The sequence below is a fragment of the Cyprinodon tularosa genome, unplaced genomic scaffold (genome assembly GCF_016077235.1).
Source record: "Cyprinodon tularosa strain WSP-4 unplaced genomic scaffold, ASM1607723v1 ctg735, whole genome shotgun sequence".
In the NCBI taxonomy this organism is placed as follows: Eukaryota; Metazoa; Chordata; class Actinopteri; order Cyprinodontiformes; family Cyprinodontidae; genus Cyprinodon; species Cyprinodon tularosa.
Genome location: NW_024039491.1, coordinates 269240 through 281943, shown reverse-complemented (window position 1 = coordinate 281943; position 12704 = coordinate 269240). Strand labels below are relative to the sequence as shown.

The following is a 12704-nucleotide window of genomic DNA, read 5'->3' as shown; positions in this document are numbered from 1 at the left end:
CTACCCCTTTTATAGAATATAAAATCCCTTTATTGTCCCATAATGGGCAAATTTACAGCAGCAGAAAGATTACTGAAAATGGTCACACATGTGAGGACCTTAGAAAAATGTATAAGAATAACATAATAGGGAAGAGTTAAAATATAAACAATAAAATACTGTAAAGTGTTTTAACAATATAAAACTGGGGAATAAATAACCAATATGCAGCTATGGACATTTTTACAGTAATGGATATTTGAAAATAGCAGCAACATCAGAGAAGTGCAAAATGACAGCAGCATGTTATTTAACTTATTGACTAAGGTTTATATCACTACATTTTATTTTATTTGTTCCTGCTCCCGGTGGTTGGAACCTTTATTCCACTCTGGATTCTTGGTAGTCCTTGTTCACTTTACAATAAAAAATAAATAAATAAACAAACAGTTTTGAAAACTTCGGTTTTCATTCTTTTCCTGCTTTTTGTGTCAACTTTGGCGGTTGCTAAGCAACAGAGCATACGGTGGTAAAACCCGCCCAAGGGTAGACTTGTTCGGTCTCCTTATTTTCAAGGACCTCGAAGGATCCAGTCTAGGTAGACCGCGTCCTTGGAGGATGCAGCCCAGGTTTTCAAACAGAGCCAATGATTCTCTCTGTGACAGGAAGCCCACTCACACTAGAAAAAAAACAAACATATTTTTTTGTTCTGCATAAGTCTTTTAAACATAATTTGCTCAACTTAAAACTTTCAACCATTCAACTGTTTTAATATGTTGAACTCTTAAAGTTTGATTAGTTTTCTTCAAACACACATGCACATGCACAGACATAAATTACTAATAAATTGTGTTCTTTTCTGTATTGAGTCAGTCTTGCTAATTTGATGGAATAATCAAATCTCTATTGTGTGTTGAACACAATTTTTGTGCAGCACCTGACATAAAAACCCAGTAAGCAACAGAGGTGTCAAAAGTCTTAATGTTTATCACTCAAGTAGAAGTATAAATCTACACTTTTGTAGAAGTTACATTATCAGCTTAAACTTTTTACTCAAGTAAATGTTTCAAAGTACCATTTTTAAAACGACTTCAAATACAAAAGGAAAAGTAATGCAGGACAAAATGTTAAGGACAGATGCTTTAAACATTTTACTGGTTACTGCACTACCCTATTAAATTAACCTTTTTCTACAATTCTGGAAGATAACTTCCTCATACTTAATTTTCTTAGTTTTATGTCAAATGTAACTTTGCATTATTTGGAAAATAATGTATTTTTGTTACGTGGCAAATAACAAATTCATGCAGTATAGAGTCCAACAACAAAGAAATTAATTGAATGAAAAAAATGTGTTTTGATGGTTTTTATTTTTTTTAAATACCAACTGGCCATAACGAAATGAGCTTAAATGGAACAAAACTAATGAGTCTATTTTTAAAATATAAAGATTAGAAAATAGAGATAACAATTGTATAAAATAAACTAAAAAAGCAAGCAGTAGAATAAAAAAGTTGTTTAAAATAATTGCTCCAGTAAAGTATACATAGCCAGAAGTTCTACATAAGTGAGGTAACAAAGTTTTTGTACTTTGTTACTTTTACACCTCTGGTAAGCAATAATTATCAGGATTTTCACCCTTTACCATATTACTGGTAATACCTCCGTTATTATTAGCTGTACCTTTGACAGAAATATTTTATAAGGGTGGCCAGGCAATAACCAATGTACACTGAGGGATAGTGGAAAGTGGATCTGCACCAGAACCTCAGGGTCAATCTACACTGTTCCAACAGGAAAATTAATGAGCAAAACATCCCTATTTTCTAAATAAAGACTAACTATACTTTTCTACAGCCTTTGATAACAAATAGACACATATATTCAAACATCCGTAATTTCTAGATAAAAAGTATAATGGATAAAACTCAGCTTTGAGTTCCCAGGTGTAAATCTTTTCGATTGTCATTACTTACCTACTTGTATCAATAAATATTCTGCATAAAAATTTATATTTACAAGCACTAATATCTACATAAATTGATTATTTGATACGTTTTTATTAATATTGTTATTCATCTTTGATTTCACTGAAGACTCCTAGGTGACTTGCAGAGACACATTTTCTCTTTACCCCAAATAACACAAAATCTGGTTCTTAAAAGAGCATGAACTCTATACTTATCATCTTTGATGTTAGTATATTGATATGTATAAATAACCACAAAAAATTTTAATGTTTTGAATATTCCACTTTAGAGTAGGCCTATTACTGTTGCCACCATCTGTATTAGAAGGAAAAAATGGTAGGGGTGGCCACAGTGGTGACCAATGATTGCCCCCCCACAATATTCACACATATCAAGCTTTCTTTTTTTTTTTTAAGTTCCTAGAATTATTTTTTTTATTATTGCAAAAAAAAGAACATGCATGAACAATATAGAATGTTAATCATTGCAAACATATACAACAACAAAGGGCTTTACAGAACAGAACTATTATTTTAAATGTCAAAATCAAATCTATGTTCGAGGATTATAATTCTTTAAGGGCAGATATAATGTGCATGGTTTTAGCATTTGAAATACATTTTGAGGATTCTATATAGATATTAATAGAAGATAATAAAGTCAGGAAATTAGGTTTTTTTTTGTAAATATTTGGAGGTGTGACTATGATATTTACCATGAATAATAAAAACATGTATAACATACAAAAATTCTGTTTTGACAAGTTCATGTTTCTCCATCCCAAACAAAACATCCAAATAAGTTACAGTAATATTTAAAAAAAAAAATTTTTGATGAAAAAAAAATTGACATATTTTGGTATAATTACAATCCCAAAAAAGACAAATAAGCTTTTCTTCATTATTTTTTACAAAAAGTATACATTGGGTCCAAATTCCATTTAGCCTATATCATTTTTATTTATTTATTTATTTATTTTTTTCATCAAAAATGCTTTAAATGGATGAACATTATGAATAATTTTATAAGAAATTTCTCTTACTTTATTGTTTATTAAGTATTTTTTAAGAAGCAACCAAGTCCACTTGCAATTCATATTTTCAAAAGTGTTACTAATGTGACTAATATACAAAAGAAGATTAGGGCCACTGAAAAAATTTAAAAAGTGAACTTATTTTTAAATTTCATTTCTGTCAGAATTCTGACTTTAATCTCAGAATTCTGACTTTTTTCTCAGAGTTCTGACTTTATTCTCAGAATTTTGACTTTTTTTTTTAGAATTCTGTTCTCAGAATCCTGTCTTTAATCTCAGAATTCTGACTGAATTCTGACAGCTAACAAACATGTTATTAACAATCCCATGTCATGTCTGTTTTAGAGACTAAACTAGCTCTCTTATTTTAATCACCTTCTGCTCTTCCATTAATGTAATAGCATCACCGGGGACCCCTTGGGCATGTATAAAGTCATTTTCCACCAATGTGTTACTGGCCCTCTCAAACAACTCACATCTCTGTCAGTGAAGCTGAGTGCTACCACCTTCACCTATGTTAAGATGGGAACCATGTTCTGAAATATTCTGAGAAAAAAAAAAAAGTCAGAATTATGGGGAAAAAGCCAGAATTCTAAGAAAAAAAAATTCTGAGATTAAAGTCAGAATTCTGAATTTTTACTTTTTTTTTTTTTTTCAGTGGCCCTAATCCTCTTCCGTACATTTAAAAATCAGTTAACTTTTTTTATTTTTTCAGTGGCCCTAATCCTCTTCCGTATCAATAAAATATACAAACTGGGGGAAAAACTATTCCTAGAAATGCCAGCATACGACGTGTCCGTGAATGCATCATGGAGCTGGGCGGTAACCAGGGGTTATTACTGTAGGGTGGAGCAGCTGGGGAAAGCAGTCTGTCTCCACCAGAAGCGGACAATGTTTCTCCAAAAGTGTTTGGTTTATTTAACGGCGGTATGCATGTTCTGCTACATTATTACCGTGAGCGTCACGCTCAGTGTTTTAAAGGTCCTCACGCCAAACCTCGCAAATAAACTGATCCTGAAAATGGGAGAAAAGGTGACCATGACCCAAAACCCAAAGTTTAGCTACGAGGATTGGGGCCTGACTTTTGGATCTCTTACATTTCTCAAAGTTGCTTGTCAGACTATGTGGCTCTCATTGAGACAAGAGGCTTTTGCAGGCGGAGAAGCTCCAGACTCACCTGTGATCAGCATGAACAGAGAGAGAACCAGCATCTACCAATACATGAAAGGTGAGTTATAAACAGGTGCGGTTCTAGTCAAAGATTTCTCGGGGGGCCAAGGCGGGGCCACTGTTTTTTCATGGGGCACAGAAAGAAGAATGGAAAAAACATTTTTTTTTAAACAAAATTTTTGTTTATTTAGAGCATCAATGAAACAAAAACTCATATTTTCAAAATACATCACATAAGAACAATAAACCTTCATAAACATGTACACTAACATTTAGGAGAACTAGAGTCACATTTTCATTTCAGTAATCTCTATTCTCTAAAGTAATCTATTCTCTAAAGTAATCAGTAATCTCTAAAGTCCATATATCTTGCACTTTCTCATAGTAGCTTTGCCTCGTCTCATCTGTTCCTGTTTGGCTGTGACACCATACTGGAGAGAAATATCAGCTGTGCTGCTGCAACACCTTGTTTATAGATGCTGGAGATCGGCCTGTTTTTCCAGTGTAGTCCTGTTTCTCTGACTGTAACTGGCAGGATGTGCTCTCTTCATCCTCTGACATGGGAGTTGGCTCAGAGCTCGTCTGCCTGGCTGTGTGTTTCCTGGACGGGGCCGCCTTTTACAGTTGCTTTTTGTGTCTCTGCTTCTGTCTCCTTGAACCCCAGTTGGCGTCGGCAGATGGCCGCTCACACTGAGCCTGGTTCTGCTGGAGGTTTCTTCCTGTTAAAAGGGAGTTTTTCCTCTCCACTGTAGCTACAAGCATGCTTAGTGTGAGGGATTTTATTCAAGCCAATGAGTTGATGCAATCAACTGGTTTTCCTTAGATAGAAAACTTTGAATCCACTTGACTGTATGATCTGGTGAACTGTAAAGTGCCTTGAGATGATATGTGTTGTGAATAGGCACTATATAAATAAACTGAACTGAATTGAATATATCTGCAGCCTATCTCTCCCTCTCAATCATGTGTGTTGCTTCCTGTCTGCAGAAAACAGACCACTGGTGCTGAGTTTTGGAAGCTGCAGCTGACCCCCGTTTATGTTCAAGCTTGACGAGTTCAAGCAGCTCGTCAGGGACTTTGGGGACGTGGCAGATTTTCTAGTGGTCTACATCTCTGAGGCGCATTCAACAGGTGAGTGAAAACAAGCCAGCAGGGACTCAGGTGGAGATCTTCACATCTATAGGACCTCGCTGCTAAGAAATGCTAGAATTGGCATTTCCTTTCATTTTAGTTTTTGAATTTTGCACGCAAAAAATCAGGTTGTCGTTGAAACAATAAATATATATATATATATAAATACCATTTGCATTTTACCACCAATAAATACGTTTGTTTTACTGCCTGCTTTTATCATATTTTTATCAACACAGTTAATGTCGCAGTGTTAAAGTAACACTTTAAGAGTACATTTGGTCACACACTGAGAGTGGGACCAAATGTACTCTTAAAGTTTTACTTTAACACTGCAACATTTACTGTGTACTTGCTTTTATTCTGCTTTTTATCTTTCTTCAGTTTTGACATTTAATTTAAAGCATTTTAAATATTCTCTACTGAATTGTGCTTACAAATAACCCTTGCCTTGCCTTGCCAAGCCTTGCTGCAGACTAAATCTAACCAGGAATCAGTGGAAAGACTTGAGAATGATTGTTCAGACACCCTCTATTTAATCTGGCTTAAATGAACATGTTATGGAAACAATAATGGGCAAATAGTTCAGATTCTTGGTTTGATCATCATGGTTCAAACGTGTTTTTACATGCACAGAAGACCTCAGGGAAAAAAGGTTACAAGATTTGCGTTTGCATTCAGCAGACCGTATTTGCAAATATTTTTTTTTATATCCTTGCCTTTCATCAATATGCAGATATACAGCGTGTATATTGCGCAAATTCATGTGTGGAAGACATGCAAATATTAATATTTACCATGTAAAAAGCAGTTTTCCACCTAAAATGCAGCAGTATTTTCAGCATCTTTTTTGCAACAAGGATGTTTTAGTAACAAGCCACTGGATGGAGATATTCTGGGCGCATGTAAACATATCAGGACTGGCAGAAATATCAGCAATAAAATATTGATCAATAAAAAAACTTCCACAGGCTGGATTGCATTAATGCAGCGTGAAGCACAGTTATGTTTTCTCTTCCAGGGCACTACTTTAGTTCATAGTACAATGAGTTGGGCTCCAAAGTACATTATACATATTATTTTGTATTCATATAATTATATTTAAACAATTAGGAGTTCTTTCTCCTTCTACCTGGTTCTGAAATTCACCTTTCCTAATGGCCACTGCTCTCTTTAGTGGGTGGAACCAAATTGTTTGCATTATGAAATCCTGAATTTCTGAGAAACTCAGAAGGGTTTCTTGGAAGGGAACAACACCCTCAGACAAAAACAGGTTCATCCTGAAGACAGAACATGCAAACCTAAGCTGAGCTGTTTGCAGACAGGACAGTGCAGCCTCCTGTATTGGAAGAAACAAAACAACTACACAAATACATAACACAGCATGAGTGCCAATAACTCTGGCAAGATTCAGCTGCACAATTGCATCTCTTACACCTCAATTACAGATTGCTGTGTTGTGAGCCAACAGAATTGACAAAAATTCCTGGATAGGTGTTGAAACGTCTTCAAATAACTGAGCCAAAGTTCACTTGCCTTCCAATTTGAGCCTGTTCTGAATTAGGGCTGCAACTAATAATAATTTTGCAAATTTATTAATCTGTCGATTATTTTTTCAATTAATAATTGGATAACCAAAGGTTCCTTAAAGAAGACTTCACGAAATTAAAGCAGGTGAAATTAAAACTTTTCCACTTAAGGGGCTCTGGATAGCATGAAAGACAGACAAAAACATTTTTTTTATCTTAAATACGGTACAAAATGTTTACATATTTTTTTTACAATCTTGGTATAATTACTGCTTTAACTGGTTTGCTCTATCAGCTGAAGGAATGTTTTAGAGTCTCTATACTCAAGTTAACAATTAATCGATTACTGAATTAGTTGACAATTATATCAATAATTGATGAATCATGATTAATCCAATTTTTTCAGCGCTACTTTGAATACAAATAAAGGTACTAGCAGTGACTGACAGCCTCAGCATTGGACTCATAAATCTGGAGCTATTTTGTTGGTTTCTTAGCAGGATCAAATGTGATTATGCTTATGATTTGATTTTATGAACAAATTTTTTTTTTTTTTTTCATTAGAGATGCACCTCATCCCAAGGAACAATTAATTTAAAGTTGGTAAAGATCCAGATCATTTGTGAGTTTTACTTATAGGTGTAAGTCACAATTTTGGGCAAGATTTAATGCTTAGTTTAGGTCTGTTTTTCTAGTTTTTGTCTCGTATGTCTGTAAAAGTCACCATTTTGATAAAAAAAAAATGTATCTTTATCATCAACATACTAAAAAGGCTTTGAAATAATAAAACAAAATTTACAGCTGTTTGCTGTCTGGTCGCCAGCTTCCTTAATAAGAAATTGCCTTTGTGTCACAGATGGCTGGTCGTTTCGTAACAACGTTGACATCAGTCAGCACCGGAGCCTCGAGGACAGGCTGTCTGCAGCGCAGATCCTTGTTCAGAATGACCCCCTGTGTCCTGTGGTGGTGGACGACATGAGTGATGTCTCAGCCATCAAGTATGCTGCTCTGCCTGAGAGGCTGTATGTGCTGCAGGCTGGAAAAGTCCTCTATAAGGTGAGAGCTCTGCAACTCCTGCAGAAGGAATATGCAATACAAAGTTGTGAGGCTGCCTCTTGTACATGAGCCAAGTTTTTCGAGGAATCTAAAATTCAATATCAACCGTGCCTGTATTTGGAGCTTAGCCCAGATATACAAAAAGACACAAATCTTTTCTGCAGGTTTTGCTCTTGTCATGCCTTTACGGAAAGTAAATTTAAGTAAGGGTGTGGTTCTCCCTGATCGCAAAGCATTGCGTGATGAAAAGCAATAAAAAACAAACAGCCTCTGAAGAAGAATTTGTGGCATGTAGTAATTCTCTTGATACGATCAAAATGTAAAGGTTGCTTGCAAAACACCTTTCTAAAGAGTTACATTGATCTGCCCCTGTTTCAGTTAAAGTTAAAAGATTTCAGTATAATGCAGCTTTAACTCTTTTTTTTTTTTTTTTCCTGCAGGGGGGAATGGGGCCTTGGGGCTACAATCCTCAGGAAGTGCGTTCGGTCCTGCAGAAAATGAAATAATTCAAACGGCATTACTCCACCAGTCTTTTTTTTTTTTTTGGATAGTAGCTTATTGTAATCTGCTCATCTAAGCGTGTTTTACCTCTTTATTGGACCTGGATTACAACAGCCATTTTAGTTCCTCGAAACTTTGCCCCGTTGTCGCGCCTCAGGCTCTCTTGCTGCTCTTAAATAAACAGGGTCTGAGATGGAGCTCAGCTCTGTGTTTCTTAGTGACTGCTGCAGATGAAACCGCTGGGATCTGTGGCCAGATGAGGTGAAACACAGAGATTGACAGCTTGGAGTTTGTTTAGGGAGATTGTTGGGAGCTGATGCCGTCGACTTGATTGTCCAAAGTACTACAGCTGTAAAGTTTTTTTTTTTATGGTCCTTTATTTCTTCAGTCTGTTTAAATATACAAGCTTCTTCTGTAAAACTACTGTATAACGTAAAAATAAATCTTTTCCACGCATCCATTTTCTTTTGTTAATCTTCAGTCTGTTTAAATATGCAAGCTTGTTTTGTAAAACTATAATGTAAAAATAAAATAGTCTTTTCCACCCATCCATTTTCTTTTGTTAATCTGTTGTTTGGGTTATCTACTGTACAAGGAAAGACCAAACATCCCTTTTCTAATACTGAAGGGGTCATCCACAGGACAGACCAACATAGAGTGCAGCAGGGGTTTCCAAGCATTAAAATAAAAATACGTCCCCCTAAAATATACAACTTTATTTTTTTTTCTTTTTAGATATAAAGTGAAGATAAAATTAATGAATCTATTTTTATAAATTATAAAACAAGACTTTCAATTTCAAAAGGAAGATTTAAGGATTGAATATGCACATTTAATTATTTAATGGCGTGTTTAACAATTTATATATTTTATATTGAAAACTTAATTGATGAATAAATGCAACTGCTTATAGTTATTGTCTGGTATATTTATTTAATCAGAAGGTTTACGTATTTCATTATATATTCTGGATCTTTATATACTTCAGGGATGACATTGAATGACAATGAAAAAATAAAGGAACAGCTATTCAGGTTGAACCAGAGTCCAATTATTTGTTCTGATGGCGTTCTTCCATAACTTAGGGTTTTCTCCCACCTTAGCTATTCATTTCTACAGCTCATCCAGATTTACCAGAAGCCTCTCATCTGGTTTCAGCTCACCAGGCTGACCTTTGACCCTATGTGGCTTGCCATGTCTTTGGGAATTTGAGTTTAACTCTTTCTGAAATAAGCAATCTAGATAAAATGTTCTGCAACTCTGAATGATTTAGAGATGTTTTACACATCAACCACCAAGCATAAAAACCTTACTGAAAACTACCGGTAATCGAATGTATATGTATATCTTAATCTTACTGAACTGTTTTATTAATCTCCTAGAATATTAACCTTTTCAGAAAGGTTCTTAGTCACGGAGTCATCGCTGCACTAAGATTCCTGTAAGACAAGAGGTCTGCATCCTTATTGCTTTACAGGAAGGTTTGCTGCCTGTTAATATTGACATACAGTTTTCAGCGACATGAGAATCCAGCTGTTCTTTGTTGTCCTGTTTTGTGGCAAGAGTGTTTTTGACCAGCGATCTGATTCTCTGCAGATGCAGGAGTTTGAAGAGTGAAGCTTACGATCTATATTCTCATCCAGGTTAATGTTTAACAGTCTTATCACTGCTTATTCCTGTGTTCAATGACCTTAATGTTATGGAAGAAGTGTTTGTTTGTTTTTTATAGCTAAGTGAATATCTGTATTTGGAATGGACTTTTTGACTAATTGTAGAATAACTGAGCGTTATAGAAAATTATGGATTTATAGTCTTTTACTCACCAACATTAAATGGATAGCCTGTAGCTGTGTTGTGCTTAATTTTTATATTTTCTCTATTTTGAGCAAAAAAAGGCTGTATTATTGCACATGTACACACTCATAGAGGACAAGTAAAATGCATAGTTAGGATGAGATTATGTTTTTGAGTCCATAAGAAGGAACAGCGGCTTCATGTCCTTTTAGTTTTGACAGCATAAACTGAGGCTCTAAGTTTGGTCTAAGTATGTTTGGCTCCGGCCCAGTTAGGCCACATCCTGTGGAGGCAGGGCCACTGTAACTCAGTCTGACTTCCTTTCTGTGGAGATGGGATCCAGAATAGCCTAATGTCAGAACCTCCCAACCGTTGTCCAGTTTGGATACAAATCAGAGCCCTAAATTATAAAGAAATTGGAAAAAAAAAACGTCCCCCCTTTTTCCCTGCAAAAAATACCAATTTTACTTTAGTCCACCAGACGGCAGATTGACATATATCGCGGAATCGTTGAAGAAAAAGTCTATTTTTGAGGTTAGACTGAAGTACCAAGAGAAAATGAAACCAAACAGGCTTATCTCTAATTACCTGTGATGTAACATACCGTATTATCGGTTCACAAAAAAAAGCTGGGGAAAAATGTCTTTCCTGTCCTTTGGTAGCAGTATAACAATAACAGTAAAAAACTATTATTTTAACTTAGTTCTTCTGACATCTTAGCCACATCCCTTCATCACTCAGCTCCTGGTTTTCGTCTCTTTGAAAAATCACAAAGTTAGACCTGCCTGTAGTGTGAATATTTCTTTTTCAGATTTGGATGTGTTATTTGAATGTTCCCTGTATTTGTTAAGTGTGTATATGTATATGTATATATTTATATATATATATATATATATATATATATATATATATATATATATATATATACACACACACATACAATCATATATACAGTGAGCAAAATAAGTATTTGAACACCCTGCTATGTTGCGTGGAGGGGTCTGATATTGTCATTTTAAATGAACAGACATAATCTAATAAAAATAAATAATAAAATTGCAACTATTTGTATGATGCAGCTGCAATTAAGTATTTAAACACCTGAGAAAATCACTGTTAATATATGGTAAAGTAGCCTTTGTTATTACAGAGGTCAAACGTTTCCTGCAGTTTTTCACCAGGTTTCCACACTGCAGGAGGGATTTTGGCCCACTCCTCCACACAGATCTTTTCTAGATCAGTCAGCTTTCTGGGCTGTCACCAGAGATGGGAAGTAACAAAGTACAAATACTTCGTTACTGTACTCAAGTAGATTTTTCTGATATTTTTACTTTACTACTTATTTTTATGGCGACTTTTTACTTCTACTCCTTACATTTTTACACAAATATCTGTACTTTCTACTCCTTACATTTTAAAAAATTGTCTCGTTACTTTAGTTTTGAATCATTTCAATGGAGTTACCGTTATTATTTTTCACGTCATCGATACCAAATTTAATCTAATTGGATGAGAATCTACGTTGCATTTGATGCACCACTACAAGATGAATCGACAGATTCGGCGGTATTCATTGGCGGCAAATCATTGCAGCTTGGTGGCGGTGGCGTTAGCATAGTAGCATGGACGACGAGATGATTGAAAATGAACACAATGGAGATCTAGTCCTATTGGCAGATATCCATTTAAAATGTAGGCAACGGCATGAAAAAAGTGGTTTCTACTTTTACTTTTATACTTTAAGTAAATTTACAAGCCTGTACTTTGTTACTTTTACTTGAGTAAAGAAGTTTAATCAGTACTTCCACTTTTACCAGAGTATTTGTTAACACAAGTATCTGTACTTTTACTCAAGTACGGAAGGTGAGTACTTTTGCCATCTCTGGCTGTCACTGAGAAACACGGAGATTGAGCTCCTTCCAAATATTTTCTATTGGGTTTAAGTCTGGAGACTTAGACCATGCCAGAACCTTGATGTGCTTCTTCTAGAGCCACTCCTTGGACCCATCTTCAATACTCTAATTGACGGAACGAGGTTTTGCCCAAAATGTTGCAATACATGGCCCCTGTCTTCCTGTCTTTAATACAGCACAGTCACCCTGTCCAATGTGCAGAAATACCCCCAAAGCATGATGCTACGACCCCCGTGCTTCACAATAGGGATGGTGTTCTTCGGATGGTACTCATCATTCTTCTTCCTCCGAACATGATTAGTGGAATTATGACCAAACATTCTATTTTGGTCTCATCTGACAACATGACTTTCTCCCATGACTCCTCTGGATCATCCAAATGATCACTGGCAAACTTAAGACGGACCTTCTGTGCCATGCAGGATTTCAAAACATGACATTTTAGTGTATTACCAAACCTTAGTAATTGGATTCTTACTGATTGTATGGTGGACAGGTGTCTTTATGCAGCTAACGACTTCAAACAGGTGCATCTAATTTAGGATAATAAATAATAATAAATGGAGTGGAGGTGGACATTTTGAAGGCTGACTAACAGGCCTTTGAGCGTCAGAATTATAGCTGATAG

General features: G+C 35.4%; 1 protein-coding gene across 1 annotated transcript; it reads left to right on the top strand.

The window, feature by feature from the left end:
• The first annotated feature begins 3821 nt into the window (after nucleotides 1–3821).
• On the top strand, nucleotides 3822–8917 carry dio1 (iodothyronine deiodinase 1). Its single transcript, XM_038269695.1, has 4 exons — nucleotides 3822–4210; nucleotides 5140–5283; nucleotides 7669–7868; nucleotides 8309–8917. The coding sequence occupies exons 1-4, from the start codon at nucleotides 3874–3876 to the stop codon at nucleotides 8372–8374; spliced, it is 747 nt and encodes a 248-aa protein (XP_038125623.1). The 5' UTR covers nucleotides 3822–3873; the 3' UTR covers nucleotides 8375–8917.
• Nucleotides 8918–12704: the final 3787 nt, after the last annotated feature.